General features: G+C 40.0%; 1 protein-coding gene, 1 non-coding gene and 1 pseudogene across 2 annotated transcripts; 1 reads left to right on the top strand and 2 right to left on the bottom strand.

Moving 5' to 3' along the window:
* Positions 1-99: 99 nt before the first annotated feature.
* LOC121982516 lies at positions 100-7,591 on the top strand. The gene is made up of 2 exons (XM_042535645.1): positions 100-1,005; positions 7,477-7,591. The coding sequence occupies exon 1, from the start codon at positions 156-158 to the stop codon at positions 993-995; it is 840 nt and encodes a 279-aa protein (XP_042391579.1). The 5' UTR covers positions 100-155; the 3' UTR covers positions 996-1,005; positions 7,477-7,591.
* On the bottom strand, positions 3,635-21,855 carry LOC121982518 (annotated as a pseudogene).
* A 384-nt stretch (positions 21,856-22,239) lies between these two features.
* On the bottom strand, positions 22,240-22,311 carry TRNAQ-CUG. Its single transcript has one exon. It is a non-coding gene; the product is annotated as a tRNA-Gln (tRNA).
* Between the last annotated feature and the right edge of the window lie 2,960 nt (positions 22,312-25,271).

The following is a 25,271-nucleotide window of genomic DNA, read 5'->3' as shown; positions in this document are numbered from 1 at the left end:
GAGAATTTTAAAAATATTCTTTAATATCTATTTAATAAAACAATTATAGAATTAATAAAATAAAGATAAAAAAATAATGAAATTCAGATGCGATTTGGTGAAGGTTACCTAGTTGGGCCGGGCTTCGACGGCCCGGTTTCAACGATTGAAAAGAAATGGAAGAGGGCGACGGCCAGGGCCGAGGGATGGAGGAGAGAGAGGCGACTCGACGGCCTCCGCCTTCGATGGCAGCGAAGAAGAGAGAGATGGAGATCGAGATGGCGACGGAGAAGAACGTCGAGCGGTTGCTCAACCGGATCTCACTCGTTTTCGCGGCCGTCGCCACTCTGGCCCTCCTCCATCTCTTCTCGAACTCCTCCCTTTCTTGCACTCCCGCTCCCGTCGTCCGCATCGATCGCCACGTCGCCCGCCGCCACCAACAGGACGGCGACTCTTCCCCTCGCTCCTCCTGCGACGTCGCGGCCCGCGAGGTCGTCACCCCCGAAAAACGCTTCGTCAAGCTCCGCTCCTCTCGCGCCTGGCGCCGCAGAGCCGATGCCTTCGCTGCCCTGTTCGCGACCCTACGCTCCGCCCGTATCCTCTACAACTCCACCAACGTTCTCTGCGTCTCCGCTGGCGCGGGCCACGAGGTTGCCGCCCTACAGGAGTCTGGTGTTGCCGACGTCACCGGCGTCGACATCATCGACTTCTTCCCTCTGGTCCGCCGCGCAGACCCGCACAACCTCCCCTTCTTCGACAACGTATTTGATCTCGGATTCAGTACCGGCGTAACCGAGGCGCTGTTCCCTGCTCGGTTCGTTTCCGAGATGGAGCGCACCGTACGCCGAGGCGGAGCCATCGTCCTGGCGGTGAACCTCCCGTCCTCGGCCCAGGAAGTGGAGGAGATCAAGGCGATGTTCAAAAAATCAATCCTTTTAGAGGTGAGGAATATGACCATGCTTGGATCTGATATGACGCTTATCGTGATGAAAAACAATGGGAAAAAAGCATCTTGACTTGACGATGGTATGGCACACACAATTCTTTGATTGATTGTGTTACTTTCCTGAAGAAAAAAAAATTGCTTCCTTAGTGCCCAAATACGTTCAATTTGTATAGATATGTAGTTGATTCTGTACATATTTTTGAATCACCAAGAAGAATGATTTATCAGTTTCAGCAAGATCTATCAGCTTTTTTTGTTTTATCTGTAGATCTTTCTTGACAAAGCACCCTCAATGGTTTTATTCCATACACAGCAACACATCTTTGTGTCTAGATAGTATAACCTAGAACAATTTGAAATCTAACTAGTACTGCATTAAGATATTAGTGGTATAGATTTCTTTGAAATGCAAGAAACAATCATGTTAATTAAGGTCAATACATGAAATAGTTTGATGGGTCTCAGTCATTCAAATGAATCAAATTCAATATTGCTAATTGATTATGTTAGCTGAATTATGGTACCTTATCAGTTACCTTAAGTTCATGAGGATAGTTGGTGAGAATCACTTTAGGAATCCCATCTTCCAGTTTGCTTGGGCATGATCCTCAATCTCATCTTTTCAGATCCCTTTTGCTTAGAGATATGATTATTGGTTACCACTTACCACACAGAATGCAGGTGCTTATGAATGTGCTTTCGATTTAAATATCATATAAGGTGTAATTATTCACTTGAAATAAACAATTATGTCCATATAATGGATGCTTAACAACTACATGATGATTGATGGCCTTGATCTAAGTGTGTGATGGGTGTTCTTAGAAACAGTGATACGCGAATAACATGATTTGTGTTGATATATGCACAAATGGTATAGATGAAGAGTCCAAGAAATATTGTAAAACTGAACAACTAGCTTGGTTTTGGTTAGATGATTCCTGCCTTGAAGAGTACAAAACCTATATGCATTGTGTGAATTGGTTTTTGAAGTGATATTTAATCTTCAATCCGCAACCATTGTATTTATAAAAACCTTCCAAGGTCATGAGCATTGTTTTGAATAGCAGCCTTCTAAGCTAATGCGTTTCTTGTACATTCAATCTATGAGGCAATTTCTCCATATCTCGTCTTGGAATTTCCAAATCATATTGGAAAAGCAAATCTAGTAGGTTATCTTGATATGGTTGCCATGCTGATCCATGTTCTATTTGACAAGTTTGCTTAGCATTCAATGTTTTGTGCCTAAACTTCAGACCAACAATAGTTTAGCAGATTTTTATTCGATAAAACAATAGAATGGAGTAAGAATTTAGCAAATGATATTGTAAGACCAGGCCACTAATTTTTTATTTTTTTTTATCAGTATAGCATTAATTGATATTGCAAAAAATGGCTGACATTTTGTGTTTCGTTTTTTTCAGAAGGGGTTGAGGTTCTTTAGGGTTCATTAGGCAGAGTGACAATTCATAATCTGTTTACTTGAATGGAAAATGGAATGGAAGATATAAGAGGAGACACTCATAAGATAAGTTTAACTCCTGGTTTTTTTTTTTTTTTTGGAGAGAAGCTAAGGTGGGATAGAAATAAAAATAAAAAAAAATTAAAAAAAAAAAGAAAAGAAAAAGATACCGTTAGTTTCATTGATTATCTCTAGGGGTGATCGGTCCGGTCTCACGAAAATTTCCCATCGACCATCAGAGTAAATCAGGAAACGCACACAGCGGCTTGTTCAGAAGCCTAGCATCCTTTGATTACGTCCCCCATTTGGAGGAAAAATTTCTGCAAATACGCTATAGTTGAAGTTCGAATCGCGAGTGCTTGGGTGAAAATCTGGATGTCCTACCGCGGCATCATGACTCCGGGGATTAGATAGAAATTTATAAAAAAAAATAATTAACCAGGCTGGGTAACGTTGAGCTTAGGGTGATCGGCCCGACTCCACAAAAATTTTCCACCCGTCATCAGGATAAATCGAGAAGCGCTCGCAGCGGATAATCTAGGAGTCTAACCTCTTTTAATTGCATGTCCTATTTGAAGTAAAAATTAAGATAGAAATTTATAAAAAATTTATAAAAGATAGTACAGAAGATAAGATTTTATAAATCTTATTTACCAGGAGAGAAGGTGAGAGAGTAAGATACATCCAATTTTCTTAAGCTGGCTGTAAATTTTAAAGAAAGTAACATTCTTTTCCTTCTATTGTTGATGATAAATTATTGTGTTTTTTTCAAGTTTAAAGAAATTGTGACTTAGGGTTTGAACCGGCTAAGTTAGAATATTTATGGGAAGTATATTTATGATCCGTTTATTTGCTGGAAAATATAAAAGTTGTTGATAAATTTTAAAATATTTAAGTTGTCGACTTTGTTCTAGCCCAATGAATTTAGCCACTAATGGTCACTTGCGGGATGACACATTATGACGAAGCTAAGTTGCTATCCGATGGCAGTAAGTTCCGGTTGGGCTTCTTCAGCCCTGTATGATCGAGCAACCAATACAACAGCTTGGGGTTCCACAACATCTCCGACAACTCCTTAGAGTGGATCCCATCATTAGCACCAGCATTAGTGCCATCCTTAGATTGGATCCACCTCCAATCTCATCGTTGCTAATATGATTGCTTAACAAATAGACAATGCAAACTTCGAGGTCAGAGTGGTCAGCAACAACTCGATGCAGCAGCAGTGGTCGGTGGCGACCGGAACATATCATCAAAATGGTTACAATAATAATTATGAATGCAAAAAAGAACATATCATCAAATGTAGCTCAAAAAACTAAGCAATGGGGGGATTTTATTCCAACAATTATAAATACAACTCGGGATGAATGCTGCTGGATCTTTGTTCCCGGACTGGAATACAACTTCCTGGCTCATCCTGGAGGGTATAGAATAGGAGTGTATCTACATATAGGCTTGCAAAAATGGCTGGGTTCCCCATTAAGAATCATCATCTCACACACACTTTGATCCATCTGGAGGTGTTTAGGTTGTCGTATTTGCGAGAAGGCTCATCATGTTGCCATTCTCAAATTTTGGCGATGGCTCTTCCTCCCGTTCTGGTTGAATATTCAAATCAATCTGAGGAGATAGTCTTTTGCTCTCGAGTGCTACATCACTAGTTCCCTCCTTTGAGATTGGTTTGGTTGGGGAATTATTCACAACTAGAGTGCTTGTTTTTGATGGTTTATTTCCTACTTGTGTTTTCTCTAGCAATAGGTTGGGTTGTTTTTTCTGGTGCTTCACTGAGGTTTCAGCATCCTTCTCTGACTTGTGCTTTTTACGCCTTAGCATGAGTGCCCTGAACCTTCGCTTGACGGTGAGGCATACATTGCATGTGCAAGTTTGCTTGTGCTTAGGGCCCTTGCCGCTTGGGGGCTGTATACAAACAATACATGTGCACCCAGGCCTATGCCTTGGATGCTTTGTTGTTGGAGGGGGGAGAGTTTCTCCTTCTCCAAGAATGGCAAGATTGGCAAGTGTATCCAGCCCATCCGAGACTTCAATGTGAGTTTCAGCTTTGACTCTCTTTGATGGACCTGCATTGGCCAAATGGGGAATGGCTATAACTGGAAATCTCTACTCTCTATGAAACAGCAAAAACAAGATGAAGATAAAAGATTTTTTTCAACAAATAGTTAAATTCTCAATACTTTTAGCCCAAAGTTTAAAATATCATTCTATGTCGTCGTTTCATTCTTGACCAGCATGGTATGATTTTGGTATGTGTAGATGCTTGATACCCATCAACATGCGTCAAAGCATGCCAAGAGGAGGGTTATGAACTTGGATATTCAGTAAACAAAAAACAACAATGGACCAGTGTATGTTAGCAATATGCTTTTGAACTGAAATTTCAAAATCTACGATCAACCACGCATTACAAACATCACAACTAATTCCAATTCTCAAAAAGAAATTTGGCAGAGATGCTCGCAAATTCACTTTGGTTAGAATTTTGAAGCGCTCTCGATTTTTTATCTGATAGTAAGTTGTAAGCTCTCAGCAATTGTCTGTATCCAAGTGCAAAACCTAAGTTGAAAATTCATGAACAAAATTCTAACAAGAGGATTATGAGATAAACTACTCCTAGAAAAGGTAAGCCTGGAAATTTTTCATGTTTGGCATCAAGGAGAAAATGAAATAAGCAAAAACATAATAAATTGTCATTTTTATTTATTTTTTCAGTATACCCTACTATTGCATTAGACATCTCACCAAGATGACATAGAACACTCAAAATTTAGAATAAAAAATAAAATAAATAAATCACAAGGATCAATAAGACAGAACTTAAATATCTTAAATATCTATCAAGTGTTGGAAGGACCCTCCAAATGCAATAAATTTTAACAAATTTCAGTAACACCAAACAATGACAATATTGAACATCTAGAGTATAAGAGAGTTATGCATGTCATCTGCAAGATAGGATTTATAGTAATAATAAAAAAAAAGAAATTCCAATTTGTTAAATCCCTGATCCTAGAAAGGAAGGCAACCAAAACATGTTTCTTTCTGATTTCTATGTAATCCAATAGGAGAGAGAAGGAACTCCCATACAAAATGAGGCCAATACTTGATCTATGTCATGTTTCTGTTTTACTCTATTGCTAGTCAATGGACGTTGTAAGATGGTAAAAACATCATGTTAGACTAGTGGCCTACAGATAGATATTAGTCCTAGTTAGGAATGCTTAAATTAACATATTGATTCACCAATAAGTCCTAGCATTAGAAAATTTATTATGAAGAAATCGATACCTGTTTTACATGGGATTAATTCTGCCATCTGCGCCAAACTCAACTCCTGAGCAGCTGAGCATGAAGACCTACAAATCAAAAGAAATAAGCCGCACATTGATCAATATTTTGGAGCAGATATGAGAACATTAGCACTTTCAAACAATAGCGTGTCATAGATAATAAACCTCCTTCAATGAATATAAAAGAATTCAAAATAAAATAACTAGGCCCAGTATGAATGCATAATTTCTAGTGTCCAGTAAGCATCGTAATTCAATTTTGTTAATTACCTGCTTGATCTAAAATTAGCAAGCATCGTAATTCAATTTTGTTAATTACCTGCTTGATCTAAAATTAGCATCTCCAAGGGCTTTCTATAATTCCATCTGTTGAATTTTAGGAAGTGTATTTTCCTGTAGCACGCCTCAAATAGTTGACATAAACAGCTTCATAATGTACTTTCATGTAGAAAAGTGAATATAGACTACCTATTCTTAAAATACATGGCATTTTGAAATTTGGATACCTACCTGACTTCAGGGAAAGAGTCTACTCTATGGGATAGTAAAATTCCAATTTCTCCAAAATGAAGGAAAAAGATTAAATGATATGACTCCTTTTGTGTGTAAGAAATATATATCATCAAAGATTTTGCTCACCAGAGGCACACTACTGTCGAGGATTAAATTGTCATGGGGCATGCTCAGGCTTTTATATAGATACAACAAAGACTTTAAAAATGTTATTTTCATAGGTAGAGAAAGCTGAGCTAATGTAGTGTGCAGGGAGGTGAAACATCATATACTCCACTCCATCCTCCTTGGCTGGCAGATCAGAACTATTATAGTATGCTCCCTACAATAACATGACATTGATGGGGATAGCTAGTTTGGACAAGTCAAGTTGGGTTGCAAAACTGCAGGTCCCTATTCAGGGAGGTTAAATTGACATCCAAGTTCTGTCATGGACAGATATGCCAATGAGGCCACTGATCTTGTTAGTTGCACTAGAAGATTGAGATCTTCAATTGATAGCTCTTGTAAATATTAACATTCTATTGATGATACATCTTTGTATATACAAATAATGCACTATAAATACCAATTTGAAATGGTCAAACACATGCGGAATGATCATTATTAACATATTACTGCAAAATTGTCATCCTGTATTAAGTTGCCAATGAGTAGGGAATAATTATCAATAAATTCTGCAGTATCAAGTCCAGCTTTTAAATGCCATAAACAAAGTCACTAAACTTCTAGTTTGTGAACTAGAACATCCTAAATCACCTTTCAGGATCCCATGTATTGTTAGAACAGGTCCATCTAAATGGAAGGAGTGCACCCACCATTTTGAGCAATCTTCACATTGAGCCCATTGAGAGTTCTTACTGTTGTACGACAATGACCACACCAAAGAAATTGTGAGTCAAAAATAATTGAGGTAGGCTAGACAGACCTTAACTGTCACTGAACATTATATCAGGTTATATGCCAATAACCTAAGTTTTTTTTAGTCACTTCTAATTTAATAATATTAATTAGAATCTCTTTATTCTTTCTCAATCTTCATAACTTCAACTCTAATTGATTCAATTTGTCAGGTAGAGAATCTATTATATTTGAATGCTTGGATGCTTTCATTCTATTTTAATCTATTTTTTTTCTTATTTATAGAAAGCTACAGCTAGATGTTCCTGATTATTAGTATTTTCTATTTTATTTTTATTTTTCTATGAATGCCTACACACTTCTATACTGTACAGACTTAGCTTTTCTGTAACCTGGTGTTGAGGCAGATACAAGGACACTAGGAGCTGTGCCAATGTAACAAAGTTTTCATATCTTAGCAACTTTTCAATGCATATCGATTTATTTCAAGGAAGAGGCACTGATGAGAGAAGAATCTAGAAGAAATAACAAAGAGTCCATCTCAGAGAGCATTGTTGCCTAAGGTGACACTCATGGAGAAAATAGAGGGAGAAGAAAAGAAAGGAGACTGAAGAATAAGACAAGTAAAACCTCAAGATAGCAACATTTGTCCTGATGCACACCACCTATGAGAGTCGTTTGTATATCTTGATGTCTATATTTTATAAAAACAGTAAGGGCCTTGCTTCTTTACATACTTTTACATACGTCTTTTAAATAGAGAGTTACCTAGCCTCAATTTAACAGGAAATGCAAGTAATCATTATCAACTTTGCTATCCGTACGCCAACAGGAAGTAGATCAAAATTATCTACTACAAGTGAAAGCCCTATGGTATTTCATGATCAATAAATAAATATGAAGGATTTTAGCATTATTAGAGATGCACATAAAAAGGATAGGTTACCCGATTTGGTTAGCAGCAAAGTATGTACACTTTCCAAATACTGGTGCTTCCCGTCATGATCAGCCACATCAGCCAAAAAAAACACATCGGTATGTTATATTCCCTGAAGGAATTGGTATACAAGTCAAATAAATGAATATAAGACAACAAGAACGTTCTACTCTGAATTGGCTGAAAAAAAAATACATCAACTACAAGAAAGTATATAATCCATGATTGGTGTTAGATCACATTAAGTGATTGGAAAGTCTTGTCATGTATGATGTTCAAACATTGCAACACACTAGTTGTATAGACAGAAAAATTACTGCACAGAATGTCAATGCAAAACAAAAGAATTACCTCTCTAACATAACTGTTATCCATGCATATTCCTAAAAAGACAGGTGGGATGATTGATGTTGAACTAAAGTCAAAATGCCAATAAAGAACTGATTAATTCAACAGTCAATAGCTTGTTAATCCACAGAAGTTTTGAAACCAAAGTCAGTTGCAATTCAGGAATGATCAACTCAATATAGTATGGTTTTGCTGTCAATTGCTCAACCTAGATACTAAAACTGCTAAACTACTAGTTCTAACATAGAATTATCTAGCCAATTGCAATATGAGCTCAAACATTTCATATGAACAAATACTTCATTGGAATAAGTTCAGATGAAGATAGGAAGCTCAAACATTTCATATGAACAAATACTTAATTGGAAAAAGTTAAGATGAAGATAGGAATCTCACAAGTTAAATGACACCTAATTTCTGGATCAACCAATTACATGATGATCATTGTAGTGGATTCTCATGCAAAAGATTTCTCAAAGGAAGGCTTCTCTTAGTTGTATTATATATTACTTGGGACTTGGGTATAATTATCCGACATGTGCATATCTAGGTTCCCAACAAAACTCTTTCTAGATTTTTTTTCTATGGTCGATGGAGGACTTGTCCAAGTCCAACTTGGAGCGGCAGTTATCGACATGGATAAGGGAGTTGATAGTGTGAATTCTTAAATTTACACCTTTTTCTTTACAAAATATACAAAGGTACTTCATAAACTACTAACAAGAATTTTAAAAAGTGATACAACAGGAAGGTTGTAGGATATTGCGAAGTAAAATACCTCATACTCTTCAAACTCATGACCTTCAACCAAAACAATATCAGGAACACAGTTAGGAGATGGACAGAGCAACTGTTGAGCCTCTTCCCATATCAGTTTCAATTCCATGGAGTCTTCATTGTCAATTCTTAGACGTTTATTCTTAGACCCAAGATTGCCACCTTTTCTTCTACTAGTGCCCTGTGATGACTTAGCACTAAGCCCATCTTTTTGTAGCAGGCCTTCATTTGCAAACTTAGAGCAACTCCTACTGTACTGGCCAAGTTCCTTGTTTCCACACTGCCTTTGAGATGTTTAGCAGTGATTTTGCAGTCGGCCTCTGGAGGTGATGAAAAATCATTGCCAGATTTAAGTGTTTGCGAGTCCTGTCAATGAATTTGAAGGAAAAAAAACAAAACATAACAATGTAAAAAATCCTACGAAAATAAAAAGGAACAAAAAGACTACAAGGTAACAAGGACAGAACAAGACATTAATCAATGCCCTTCATTTTTTTTACAAAACATATGTATTCAAGAAAATGATGTTCTCATTTTCTACATTGCAGCACGTATTATGTACCAATGAGCACGATTCTAGAAATTTAAAGTAAAATGACACCTCTGCCACTAATGGGTGGTTTGTAGAATAACAGGTATGCTTAGAGAAGTTATATCATAACAACAGTAGGTGAAGTTGTGAAAGAAAAGGCCATGCTCAATCAAAAACTTGAACATTGAATGCTTGATAAAACCTGCAAGAAAAATAATATTAATTTTTAAGCCTTTAAAGGGCAATAGAAAATTTAAGCACTATAAAAAATTTATCTAAATAGTTCTATATTCCAGAGCAGTCTTTCCCCTACGGACCTGTTCATTAGAGGCACCAGAAGCCTTCCTGAAACCCATAATCAATGTCCCTTTTGGATCCATACGACTAAATGTCACTGCAGGGACACATAATAAGTATATGCAACAAGATATGCTATTTATACAGACATCCATAAATATTAAATCCTCTTACGCAGCTACACACACATCTGTGTATGTGCTCATATCATAGACAAATAGATGGAAATATACTAGTAGATTCACGTTTGCTTAAGCTAGCTCATAGACATATCATATACACACATTGCAAGGTGAGTAAATGCAGTGTTAATTCCATAGATATAGCCAAGAACCCTTAAAGTAAAATACTATGGAAGTCTTAATATACTACTGCATCAAAAAAGAACTTTACCTGGGAGATAAAACAAAAGAAAGAGCAATTTATAATATTCTCAAAAAAGCCATCGACACTGGTTGTCACATCAATAGATAACCATGCTTATTAAGATGCTAAGAAAATTTGAGATCATCACTACCCATTAATCCAAAACCACAGCAGTCATAGTAGAGGAAAATGTAAATATATGCTAAATTATATGGGCATCCAAGGCTATAGGCTTCCAAGGGTACAGAAGTCCAAGAAAAGGTTTAGTTTGACACAATAGATTATAATAGACCTGCAGAAAATGTCATAGATACAACAGTTTTAAACCTGGAGGATGCTCCAGACTAAACAATCTTTCATGAAAGTTTAATCCATACCTGTATCACCAGCATGCAATTGCATTGCCTGAATGCAAGGTGTAACTCCCTCCCAAACATGCATTCTACTGTTATTATTTGGCCAAAAACGAAATTGAAACACCCAGTCCTTGCCATTTGCATCCTTAACTTTCAGTGGAAGCCCTTCAGGCTGAGAAATTGCAGGGAAGTACCGAAGTAGGCCTGTTTTGTAACAGTCACTCACTCACATTACTAAAAGTCACTACAATTTTTTTGTTCTCCATAAACTTTCAACCGCTAATTGACTATTGACCAAATTTATATGCATACAGAAAAAGTAAGCATGTGATCACTGAGTAAACTAATAAAGGGTGCAGCGTCAGAGAGCATCTAAAAAACATCAAGTTATGCTAACCTTGTTAGCATGGCCATTGTAACAAATTAAATTTATAAATAAAACTAGACACCTAAAGAAAATCACCACAAAGGTTTTACATAAACCATGTCACACAAACAAAAAGACACCTTCAATTGACAGATGTTTGGACCATGGTTTAAAATCTCGACCCTTGCCGAGGTTTCAGTTCTGGACCGGAATAATACGGTTTCGGTATCGTATCATGTTGTGCTAATATAGTTTCGATATTTTTTAAATATATAATATATTAATTAAAAATAAAATATAAAAATAATCTGCAAATAAATATGAAAATAGATAAATAAATAAATGAAAATTTTATTATATTCTTTTAGAATTAAAATAAATTAATTTGCTAATTTTATTAGAGTTTAATAAAGTCTCTTTATATTATCTCAATCATAACTAGGAGTTGATTAAAGTAATTTATTTAAGTTTTAATTTAAAAAACACCCTGCCACTCCCCTACGCGAGACAAGAAAATTGCACGACTACGCAGCCGCTGGGTTCGCGCGACTCCGACGCAGTCGCGGCGGTCACGCGACCCCTCGCCGCGTCCGTAGGGTCGCGCGACCCCTCCTTCGCGGACGCGGGGGTCGCGCGACCCCTCCTCCGCTGGCGCGGGGGTCGCGCGACCCCTCCGCGATGAACGCGGGGGTCACGCCACCCCTCCGTGGTGGACACAGGGTTGCGCAACGCTTCCGCTGCAGACGCCGAGGTCACGTGACCCTCCCGTAGCGGTCATGAGGTCGCGCGACCCTTCACGACGGCTGCTATGTCACACGACACCTCTGCTACCGCGAGGCCCGATACCGGAGTCGTGCCGGTGTCGGTCAGCCGGTGAAATGAGATGTTTCGCCCGTTTAGACCAGTATGGCACAGTATTTTAATCCCTGGTTTGAACTAGGCCACATGATGGCAACAAACATAGGATGACAACATGGAGAGTAATCGAAGAGAGAATTCATACACTGATGGTCAAACAAGATAGTAATCATTATATAATTTCAGTTCTCAATGAGGGAAAGTTCAAGCAATGACCTCAGCACATTTTTTTGGCAGCACCAACCTTCCTATGCGCCCAGCATCACTAGCACTCAACATCATTTCAAACAATGGAGTAATCACAACATTTGAACTGATAGCAAGTCAGGAAAGCTTCATTAAATTGTGAATTGTAGATTAATCATTAGACCCAATTATTTGCATGGATACAAAAATCATGATAATGGAAAACAGAAACAAAGAAAATTACAACATGCACATGAAAAGGATACTCTCCAGAGATTTGTTGTAGCTCTTGATCTGTTATTCTAGGCCAATATCGAGGAAGTAATTGAGGTCGCACTCGATTATCTATTCGAGGTTTTCCATTGTGCATTTGAGTTTGCAATTCAGCATCATTTACACTTTAGGATAAAACTGCTTCGATAAAGGAGGGCCAACTTAAAGCTGCAAAGATAGCGCGCTGGGCACGATGGCTTGATGGTTGACTGGTAGAAGACTTCTTGCTTCACACACCACGGGAAAGCTTCCTTTCGAGCCTATGCACACAGAGACGAGCCAACAACACATCAGTGCCTAGAACCAGGGGGAGTCCCTGGTGAAGGCCCTCTGACGCTCAAGTCAGTACAAGTCCTGACGAGTGGATGAGAACGTGCGCAAGAGTAAGTTGTAGATTTTCAGAGAACGTACCTTGCCAATGGAGAGGACTCCTCATACCACCTCTCATAACCTCCACAATCATGAAGTGGCGGAATGTGTCAGAATTTGTTAGGTAAAGAGAAGTGTACAACCAAGGCAATGTGTAATAATCTTCCCTTTACCCACATGTATACCTTTGTTGTCATTTATAACTTCTATTATTGCTGAAGTTGTTGAAGGGATATGCTGTTATCAATGGTCTGCTGATGGGAGACACATGGTCCCCAAAGAAGGTTCTAGAAGAATATTTTCTGACACGTAGTTATTATTCTGACAGGTTGTTAGGATTCTCTGCTTCTGCTGTCGGTCGAGTATATTCTATCCAGTTTATAAGACCAGTTTATAAGACCGGTCCTCTTTATTCTGGGTCATGCTTTAAGTTGATTGGTTATGTAATGAAGGATGTTATCAGGCTTATCTGTATAGTATAAGTGTTTAGCTTAGGCAAATGACAAACTGTGCACACTGAAAATCCATTTAGGAATCAATATGAGGCCGAGTGCCTTATACCCGGCTAGCCCTTTATCTAGCCAGACATTCATAGAAAGATGTATGAGGCTAAGTGTCTTAAGTCCAGTCGGCCTTTTATCCAACCGAACCTATAATGGGCTACTTGGAGAACTGAAGCTATATTCTGAGAAGTTTGGTCTATATTTTGAGCCAAAGTGTCTTATGCTCGGTCGGTCCTTTGTCCGACCGAACGTGTAATAACTTATAGGTAAAGTGCATTTGGCATCTGATCGAATTTATAAGGCTATCTTACACTTATGCATATAGGAGACGGGTACGACATTATGCAAACCCGTTCGATTTTATCATCTGAACGGACACCAATGGGGTCGACCGGTAACTAGGTCGGCTGAACACGTGTAGAGAGGCTCATACAGAATAAAGAGTTTGACCCTCCCTTCGACCAGGTCTATGGTTGATCAAATGTTGGGTGGGTCGATCATTCCGGTCAGCTTGTAAGGACGGTTGTTCTTAGACTCTATCCGCTATTGAGTGAATGAGTATGTTGTCTTTTTAGTTCAAGGGTAAAGCACTAAAACCCTTATGTTCGACCGGCTCAAGGGTCGATCGACTTTTTTACGTAAGGCTTGGAATTCGAACAGGCCAATTCGGCGAGCCTTAGCGCTGGGCAGTCAATTAGAACCAAGTGGGGAGGTGTTCTCCTCCATTGACCTTGATCGTCACGTCATCTTGAATTTGATTGTCATTATTTCCTAGGTCTACTTGTTATAGTTCGTATCATTGATGTTATTATATTATATTGTGATTTTTTTTTAAATTATTGAGATTTTGTGCGCATCTAATTTGCCACTAGGAAATAAAATAAATATTTTAAAATTAAATATCTAAAACGTCAACAAGGTAAGTGTAATTAAGTCAAACTTTATTTTAAAATATTCTAAATAAAGGGAAAAGTAAATCCTAATTTAAAAAAAAAACATGTTGGTTTATTAAAAAAATGCAAAGGAAAAAAAAATGATAGATCAGACAAAATGAAACTCTTATTGATTCATAATAGTAATCTCATAATAATAAGTGAATTTTAATTGATTTGGATTACAATAAGAAGCCCTCGAAGCTCTACAACCTGGCGAGCTCTCGAGGTGTTGTTCCAACAACTTGACATTCCAAGCTCTACAACCTGGCGAGTTCTCGAGGTGTTGTTCCTACAACCTGACAACATGGTGAATGTCGTTCCGAGCTCTACAACCTGGCGAGCTCTTGAGGTGTCGTTCCAACAACTTGACAACCTGGCGAGTGTCGTTCCGAGCTCTACAACCTGGCGAGCTCTCGAGGTGTCGTTCCATCAACCTGACAACCTGGCAAGCTCTCGAGGTGTCGTTCCAACAATTTGCGCTCCGCTGCTTCTAATGTCGCCTCGTCACGTGACACCCGATCTCTACCTATAGATCCTACAAGCCCCCTAAACCCTCACTCCTGCTCCCAATGGCCACTCAGGCGCCGTCAGCAGCCTCACTTGAACGCTTGATGAATTTCATTGAGAAGGACGAAGAAGCTATCCAACTGAAGCACGTTATGTTGAAGATGAAGATTATTGTCGAACATCTCAAATTTGTTGGAGCTAATTTTTTTGATTATTTCGAGAATAACAAAGAAAAGATCAAGAGCCTTGAAGCTGAAAACGCCCGTCTGCGAAGGAAGCTGGAGCGGTTGGAGAAGTTGATAAGCTCAAAAGGGCTTTTTGCAGAACTGGAAGGTGGAGTCGATGTAGAGGAAGGAGGAGGTGATGTTGCTGCAGGGGAAGGTGGAGCCGATGCTGAAGCAGCCGATCAACTTTAAGTATGCGCTTGCAATCGGAACTGCTCTCGCAGTTGAGCGCTACTCACGGTAATATGTCTGAGTTTCGGTAGAGTCTAGGGTTTTGGGTGTTCCCACCCAAAAATAAACTTTAGTTTGAGGGACTGTTTGAACTTTTTAGTTTGAGGAACTGTTTGAACACTTTTGAGGTCCTATTATGGGGATTATGCAGTTTGGTATTATTGTGATATGTTTGTGTTCCAATTTTGAATTTCCGGAAAAAAAAATCTCTCAATAGAGTCATCAAGTTACCGGTTACTGGGTGTGAAGTATCGGTTACTGGGTGTGAAGTATCTCACGAAAGACAGGTAGGCCGAGGTCGAAGGAAACCAAACAAAGCAGTAGCGTAGCAGCGTTGGCGTGCAAGGGAGGCAACCGCCGCGATTCGAGATGGCGAGGCAACAGCCTCTCTCTCATCTTGCAAAGAAACGCCGACCTTTTTATTCCATCCCTGATACATCTCCCAAACCCTCGCCCCTCTCCATGCTTCCAAATTCGATCTCCTCATCCGCGGCCGCCTCGATCTAATCGCTCGCCCTGCTCCTCTCCCGCTTCCCATGTTGCCTTCCTCGCCAGCGGCGACCGTTGCGAAGATCTACTTCAACTTCCAATGCAAGGAGTCGCTGCCCGACCAACAAAAAAAACATACTTGAGAATGAACGCTCCTAAGCGGATCCAATAGTAGCCTAATTATTGAGAGACAAAACATTCAACTTAATTTAAAACCTTGCTGCACGTTTCGCAGTTCCTCCAACCCCCATCGTCGGAGTGATACGTTTCACAGAAACTACCCAGCTCGAAAGTGCAACTGAAAGCAAACAAAAGACATTGGACAGTTACAAACATCCCGATAATATCCCGGCAGAAAGCCAGTTATGTGTGAAAAGAAAAAAGGAAAAAAAAACAAAGTCAAAAGGCAACTCTAAAGGGATCTATGAAAGCATAAAGCAAAGTGATTTCCATGTTTACGATAGAAATTTTGGGGGAAAACACTGTTCCAAAACCACTAACACCACAAGCACGATCAACCAACGGTTCCTACTAAAAGGCACGAAACACGAATTCAAACCACCACCGAATCCGATGCGAAAAAGAAGGGTATAACAGTTGCCACCTTTATTCGAGTAAAACCCTTAAAAATCCCAGGAACTCAGAGCAAATCAAAGACTAGGCATCGGAGATCCAGTCTGAGAATCACTCCGACGTGAAAAGCCCGAGGCAAAGAGCGCGTACGAGCATCCGTCGCACAACTTGGCGATCTCACTGGAGCGTAGGCGCCAGCCCTTCCTCCGGGCGGGCGACGGGTCGGGCAACGGCTCCTTGCATTGGAAGTTGATGCAGATCTTCGCAACGGCCGCTGCCGACGAGGAAGGCAACACGGGGAGCTGGAGGAGCAGGGTGAGCGATCAGATCGAGGCGGCCGCCGGTGAGGAGATCGAATTCGGAAGCATGGAGAGGGGCGAGGGTTTGGGAGTGGAATCAAGGATGGAATAAAAAGGTCAGCGTTTCTTTGCAAGATGAGAGAGAGGCTGCTGCCTCGCTGTCTCAAATCGCGGTGGCTGCCTCCCTCGCACGCCAACACTGCTATGCTACTGCTTTGCTTGGTTTCCTCCGACCTCGGCCTACCTGTCTTCCGTGAGATACTTCACACCCAGTAATCGGTAACTTGATGACTCTATAGAGAGATGCTTTTTCCAGAAATTCGAAACTAAAACACAAACATATCACAGTAATACCAAAATGCATGATCCCCATAATAGGACCTCAAAAGTGTTCAAACAGTCCCTCAAACTAAAAAGTTCAAACAGTCCCTCAAACTAAAGTTTATTTTTGGGTGGGAAACACCCAAAACCCTAGACTCTACCGAAGCTCAGATATATTACCGTGAGTAGTGCCCAACTGCGAGAGCAGTTCCGATTGCAAGTGCATACCTAAAGTTGATCGGCTGCTTTAGCATCGGCTCCACCTTCCCCTGTAGCAGCATCACCTCCACCTTCCTCTGCATCGACTCCACCTTCCAGTTCCGCAAAAAGCCCTTTTGAGCTTATCAGCTTCTCCAACCGCTCCAGCTTCCTTCGCAGACGGGCGTTTTCAACTTCAAGGCTCTTTATATTTTCTTTGTTATTCTCGAAATAATCAAAAAAATTAGCTCCAACAAATTTGAGATGTTTGGCAATAATCTGCATCTTCACCATAACGTGCTTCAGTTGGATAGCTTCTTCGTCCTTTTCAATGAAATTCATCAAGCGTTCAAGCGAGGATGCTGATGGCGCCTGAGTGGCCATTGGGAGCAGGAGCGAGGAGTAGTAGCGAGGAGCGAGGAGTCAGGAGTGAGGGTTTAGGGGGCTTGTAGGATTTATAGGTAGAGATCGGGTGTCACATGACGAGGCGGGATCGGAAGCAGCGGAGCGCGAATTGTTGGAACGGCACCTCGAGAGCTTGCCAGGTTGTCAGGTTGTTGGAACGACACCTCGAGAGCTCGCTAGGTTGTAGAGCTCGGAACGACACTCGCCAGGTTGTCAAGTTGTTGGAATGGCACCTCAAGAGCTCGCCAGGTTGTAGAGCTCGGAACGGCATTCACCATGTTGTCAGGTTGTAGGAACAGCACCTCGAGAACTCGCCAGGTTGTAGAGCTTGGAACGTCAAGTTGTTGGAACAACACCTTGAGAGCTCGCCAGGTTGTAGAGCTTCGAGGGCTTCTTATTGGAATCCGAATTAATTAAAATTCACTTATTATTATGAGATTTCTATTATGAATCAATAAGAGTTTCATTTTGTCTGATCTATCATTTTTTTTTCCTTTGCATTTTTTTAATAAACTAACATGTTTTCTTTAAATTAGGATTTACTTTTCCCTTTATTTAGAATATTTTAAAATAAAGTTTGACTAAATTACACTTACCTTGTTGACGGTCAAAGTCAATGGAGGAGAACACCTCCCCAGTTGGTTCTAATTGACTGCCCAGCACTAAGGCTCTCCGAATTGGCCTGGTCGGATTCCAAGCCTTGGGTAAAAAAGCCGATCAACCCTTGAGTCGGTCGAACATAAGGGTTTTAGTGATTTACCCTTGAACTAAAAAGACAGCATACTCATTCACTCAATAGCTGATAGAGTCTAAGAACGACCGTCCTTACAAGCCGGTCGGAATAACCGACCCACCCCACATTTGATCAGCCATAGACCTAGTCGAAGGGAGGGTCAAACTCTTTATTCTGGATGAGCCTCTCTACAAGTGTTTGGCTGACCGGTCGGCCCCATGGGTGTCCGTTCAGACGATAAAATCGAACGAGTTTGCATAATGTCGTACCCGTCTCCTATATGCATAAGTGTAAGATAGCCTTATAAATTCGATTAGAATGCCAAATACACTTTACCTATAAGTTATTACACGTTTAGTCGGACAAAGGACCGACCGAACTTAAGGCACTTTGGCTCAAAATATCGACCAAACCTCTCATAATATAGTTTCAGTTCTACAAGTAGAACATTATATGTCCAACCGGACAAAAGGCCGACCGGGCTTAAGACACTTAGCCTCATACATCTTTCTATGAATGTCTGGCCAGATAAAGGGCTAGCTGGGTATAAGGAACTCAGCCTCATATTGATTCCTAAATGGATTTCCAGTGTGCACAATTTATCATTTGCCGAAGTCAAGCACTAATACTATATAGATAAGCCTAATAACATCCTTCATTACATAACCGATCAGCTTAAAGCATGACCCAGAATAAAGAGGGTCGGTCTTATAAACCGGTCAGAATATACTCGACTAACAGCAGAAGCAGAGAATCCTAACAACATGTCAGAATAACAACTATGTGTCAGCAAATATTCTTCTAGAATCTTCTTCGGGGACCATGTGTCTCCCATCAGCAGACCATTGATAACAGCATATTCTTTCAACAACTTCAACAATAATAGAAGCTATAAACGACAACAAAGGTATACATGTGGGTAAAGGGAAGATTCATCGGATAATTATTACACATTGTCTTGATTGTACACTTCTCTTTACCTAACAAATTCTGACACACTCCGCCACTTCATGATTGTGGAGATTATGAGAGGTGGTATGGGGAGTCCTCTCAATTGGCAAGGTACGTTATCTGAAAATCTACAACTTACTCTTGCGCACGTTCTTCATCCACTCGTTCGGACTTGTACTGACTTAAGCGTCAGAGGGCCTTCACCAGAGACTCCCCCTGGTTCTAGGCACTGATGTGTTGTTGGCTCATCTCTGTGTGCATAGGATCGAAAGGAAGCTTTCCTGTGGTCCGTGGAGCAAGAAGTCTTCTACCAGTCAACCATCAAGTCATCGTGCCCAGCGCGCTATCTTTGCAGCTTTAAGACAGGATCAAATTTGACACCGTCTGTGGGAACGTTTCGCCTAAAACTGAAGATCAGAGATGGAAGAAACTGGAAAACTCATCACCGTTACCTTGACGCCCAAAGAATTTGAAATGCTCATTAATGCTCGGGCACAAAAGTTATTGCAGCAGCAGCAGCAAGCGGCTACTGGTGGTACACTGCCGCCACCTAATCTTGTCGCATCAGCAGCAGTCCATCAATAGCTAGGGAGGAAGGCCTAGCTCATTTGCCGTCGGCGTCTCAGTGACGAGTTCCAAGCTATCACGCACTCTTTCGTACACTCGTGAACATAATGGGTCAAGAAGGATTACACCAAGAATCCTCCGGAGAAGCATCGGTCCGAGCTAGGCACAGGGGAAAAGCCCCTGTATATTGCAGCTCCCTAGAATAGATTAGCACTCTTTTCTCTCAGAGGGTGCTAGAAGATAAACTGCCAAAACATTACCAATCCCTGGCGATAGGGGAATACTCAGGGTCAACTGACTCTAAGGATTATTCCTCAAATTCGAGCACACGCTCTCCTGCACCAATATATTGATGGTGTGAAGTGCAGGGTGTTCCTCACCACACTCGTCGGCTCAGCACAAAGAAGGGGAGACCAAAAGAATCACCGACTCTAGACTTTGTTCAATCTGATTAAACACTTATGCAAAAGATATACAAAGAAAGAGCATCAAATTCCCTCCTCTCAGTTACTAGTGGGGACACAAGCACAGGAGATGAAATCATCTGGTTTGGAGCCTAAGAAAACATGAAGTGCACACTAAGAATCAAATCAGAGATTAGTACTTAATAAGGGCATTAGTGCCTATAATTGCATTTATGAAGAGGATCACATGATTTATATCTTGATAACTAAATTATGTACCACACTGAGGTTAAAGAACCAGAAAAATTATGAGGATATCAAATAACCTGAATAAATTATGTAAGGCACTGTCTCATTAAACAGAACCCTCAAGTGCATTTCTAATCACAACCAATGATTTACACAGATAAATAAGCATCCCAAACCAAAAACAAAATTTCTAAATAAGCTTCTCACTTTGCATGGCGTGCGTATGAAATGAAAATATAATTTTGCTGAAATGGTCAAAATTCAAACATCTCTGTATTCAACCAGAAAACTACTTAATCATATATCTGAAAGTATTTTTGGGATCATACTCATTGCAAATTGGAAATTTCACCGTTGAAGCAATAGGCAAGCTCCATAAGATGAATAGGAAACAGAAATGACTTATTTTTCCTCACTCACCATGGCAGAAGGCTTCGTAGCACATGCAACACAGTCAACGCCGCCAGCATCAAGAAGCACATAAGCAGTGACCGAGACGATACATCCACAGTGCACTCGGTGGGGGAAAAAAAATCCAGCTAAATCAGATAGTATGTTCTACGGATCAACAAAAAACACTCTTGAGAATGAACACTCCTGAGCGGATCCAATAGTAGCCTAATTACTGAGAGACAAAACATTCAACTTAATTTCAAACCTTGCCGCACCTTCGCAGTTCCTCCAACCCCCATCCTCGGAGTGGTACGTTTCACAGAAATTTCCCTGCTCGAAAGTGCAACTGAAAACAAACAAAAGACATTGGACAGTTACAAACATCCCGATACTCAATATCCCGACAGAAAGCCAGTTACGTGTGAAAATTTAAAAAAAAAAAAAAAGAGAGAGAGGAAAAAAAAAGTGTCAAAGCATGGCAACCACAAAGAGATCTATGAAAGCAGAAAGCAAAGTGATTTCCGCGTTTCCGATAGAAATTTTGGGGGGAAAACACTGTCCCAAAACCACTGACACCACAAGCACGATCAACCAACGGTTCCAACTAAAAAGTAGGAAGCACGAATTCAAACCACCACCGAATCCGACGCGAAAAAGAAGGGCGTAGCAGCAGCCGCCTTAGTAAGACCCTCAAAAAATCCAGGAACCCAAAGCAAATCAAAGACGACCAAGCATCGGAGATCCAGTCCGAGAATCACTCCGGCGTGGAAAGCCCGAAGCGAAGAGGGCGTACGAGCATCGATCGCAGAGCTCGGCGATCTCGCCGGAGCGTAGGCGCCAGCCCTTCCTCCTGGCGGGCGGCAGGTCGGGCAGCGGCTCCTTGCATTGGAAGTTGAAGCAGATCTTCGCGACGGCCGCCGCCGGCGAGGAAGGCAACATGGGGAGAGGGAGACGAGCGGGTCGAGCGATCAGATCGAGACGGCCGGCGGGGAGGAGATCGAATTCGGAAACATGGAGAGGGGCGAGGGTTTGGGAGAGGGATCAGGGAAGGAATAAAAAGGTCGGGGTTTCTTTGCAAAGAGAGAGAGGCTGCTACCTCGGCGTGTCTGCCTTCCGTGAGGAAGGAGATTCTTCACACCTGGTAAGCGGTAACTCGACGACTTTATTGAGAAGACTTTTTTTAATATCCCCCTATTTTATATAATAATTTTTTATCCATACTGCTGGCTAGGTAAATAAGGGGTATTTATCCTAATTTAGGAGAAGTAGGAGGATTATTATGAAAAATTGAGTCGTACGGGACAGGATTCAGCTGGAATCGTGATTCGGTGACCTGGATGAATCAGGCTGACGACTCAATTTTCAACATGTGGACAGTAAAATTTAATCTTAAAACAGAGAAAAAAAACAGAAAAAAAAAGGTAACAAAAAACTCGTGAAAACAGATAATTAAATTAAAAAAAAGTAGAATATTAATGATGAAGTTTTAAAGGAAAATATAAATCTGTAACAAAGAAAAAAAAGGTCCCACCGAGATTTGAACTCGGGTTACTGGATTCAGAGTCCAATGTCCTCACCACTAGACCATGGGACCGTTGATGTTTAGTGCTTGGATTTTTAATAATATGTACGATTTTATGTGAAGATACTTAAAGATGATGAACGAGCATATTATGACCGTTGGAAAACACTTTCTTAAGGCTGAAGTTGCTTTATGCTTTTGGTTAACAGCTTTTCCACCACTATTTTAGAAATTGCTTTTGCCTAATAGCCTTTTTCGATTGAGATGCTATGTAAAAGAAGTTGATGTCCTATGACTTAGAGTCTCATATTCTACTTGTAGAAATAGCTTTAAGATTTCATATGATAGATTTAATGTGATATGACTTTTCCTTAGAATTTCGTATTGACAGGAATTTCATGTACGGGACTATCCTTTTGATGCTATGTAAATATATTTCACTTGTAAAACTACAATGTGTGTTTATATGTATTCATATTAGTGCCAACAAGAAGTTATAGTTATCATTGTTTTTAGGTTTAATTTGTATGTCTGTATGTGTTTAATTCTCCAATTTGAGAGGTGTTTAAGTTTTCTAGAGACGAGAACTTAAAGTTTATTTAATCTTCAAAACTTGTTTATTTAATCTGGGAATTTGTTCTTTCAGCAAGATCAGTTTGCCGTGATAGTAAAAGAATCAGTTTATGAGACATCAAGAGGACAACTTCAATTTTGAAAACTAGCATATCGAACAAGCTTTGATACAAAACTGCTGGTTGGAAGTTGAGATTATCGAGAAGACTCATTGCTAAGCATAGACAGTTCTCGATGGCCTTCTTCAGCATGATACAAAAGTTGATACAACAAATCAGTAACATCTGCGTGTTGCTGGCATACGAGAGCTCTCACCTTCCTTCTTGGCAAGTTCATAGACACGAAATGAGCAATAAAAAAGGACTTCATGGAAAGCATGTGGCATCAACACAAACATATTCTAAATAGTTTCTTAAACACCTCTTCGACATGTTGGGCGTTATTGGAGACGAAGGGTTTCCCTTCGTTACTCTCCTTTTGCTGCAAACGCCAAGGAGACGAAGGGGCGTCCTTTCCTCTTCGTCTTCCTTAGCCTTCTTATAAGAGGCGTCCAAGTGCAGATCTAAAATGTGAGCTTCTGGCGAAGGTGATCAGGGAGCACCGAGGTGATCGTAAAGGGAGAGATCGTGTGAGAGCAAAGGGAGAGCATTCGGCTGAGATTTGGCTCGTGAACTTTGAAGCGCTTTCCGGTTGCTCCGTGATCGTGCTTCCGACAGCGACAACCTCTTCGTCGACCGCCGGCGTCTTCAACAGCACTTCGGGAGATCACTGTGAGTTTATAATTATCGCATCGCTTTGTTTTATCTTTGTATAATTTCGATTTCATGCTCTCAAATAACCAACAATGGTATCAGAGCGTGCTAGATTTGAAAGCATGAAAATTGACGTGAAAAAACTCACGTTTTTCTTCTTATGTCGTGAAGAAGATGATGAACAGTAAATACTGTTCATCAATTGAATCGATTAATCAATCGATTCAATTGGAATGAATCGATTGAAATTGTATTCCAATCGATTCAAAATCACGCATAGTTGTTGGATCGATTCACGGATCGATTGAAAAAAAAATCGTGAGCAGTGCTTTTGACGAAACACAGTGGAAAAAACTTGTATTTGAATCGATTCACGAATCGATCAAAGGACAAAAAAAATGCATGAACAGTAAATTGCGTTTTTTAATTTTTTGCATGCACTTGAATCGATTCAAGAACAAGCGTGAATCCATTCAAGAGGGAAAAAGGCATGAACAGTGTTTTTATGAAGCACTGTGAAAAAAAAAATAAAAACGTGAAAAAAATGCATGCATAAATTTAAATTTTTCTTCTTCACATGAACAGTAGGTAAATTTAATTAAATATTTTTATTAATTAATTAAATATATATAGGAATGTATTATTAATTAATTAATAAATATTACCGAAAATAGAACCATACCAACTTGATCAATCAAACTCAGGTCTGGTTTAAATTATTAATTGATTTAGGCAGACCAATTTGATTCAATGATACCTAAAGCTGGTTTAAATTATTTGTTGATTTAACCAGTCCGGTTTATTATTGAATTAATTGGGTATTCTTGATTACAAAAGTTGGGTTGATCAAATATGACCGGATTAATTCCGTTGTGTCAAAATTTGATCAGAAACATTAGATTTGTTCTAATGAGTCAGACTTAATCCAATGGGCAATTGGACGAGTCAAACGAACCTGAGTTTGATTAATAAGTCTGTGATTGACTCAAATGGGCTTAAACAATAACAGAACATAGGTCCAATTAGATTAGTTCTAATGAGGACAATAGATTAAGTTTAAAATTCGGATTCATGATCGACCAATCCAATGTGTCAGTCACATGAGACTCCCCAAAATAAGGAAATTTGTTTTTCTTAATTGCTTGTGTATACTGTATATTTTGTTCTATATGTGGAAATTGAATTTGACCGGTTTTGTACTGGTCAGTCGGTTTTGTACTGACATCATGTTTTTCAATTCCAGATACAAAGAACGATATACACGATGACTGGTCGCTATGAAAGACAACATGAACTATGGGAGGAGATCAAGAAGCTGGAATATGACCTGGATCACGGAGTCGGTAGGCTTATTGGTCTTCTCGATTGGTTGTTCTGGAATCTCGAGCAAGAAGGGTATCCAGTTCAAGAAACGGAAAGAAGATGATATCTGGTTTATTCATTATCGAAACATCTAAGGCAGATAACATTCCAACTTTGGGATGAGTGAAGGGCACATCTCATACTCAGAGATGTGCAACCAGTTACTTCATTTGGAATGGGGTCCTGATGAATCTGAAGAAAATCCAGATCCTGAAAATATGGGCCTCGAAGAATTTGAGGAGGATCCAGAAATGGATTCTGAAGATTTAGAGGAGGATCCAAATCCCGAAGAATCTGAAGATGATCCGGAAATGAACCTCGAAGAATTTGAAGAGGATCCAGAAA

Source organism: Zingiber officinale, chromosome 5A (genome assembly GCF_018446385.1).
Source record: "Zingiber officinale cultivar Zhangliang chromosome 5A, Zo_v1.1, whole genome shotgun sequence".
In the NCBI taxonomy this organism is placed as follows: domain Eukaryota; kingdom Viridiplantae; phylum Streptophyta; class Magnoliopsida; order Zingiberales; family Zingiberaceae; genus Zingiber; species Zingiber officinale.
This window is presented reverse-complemented; position numbering and strand designations above follow the sequence as displayed.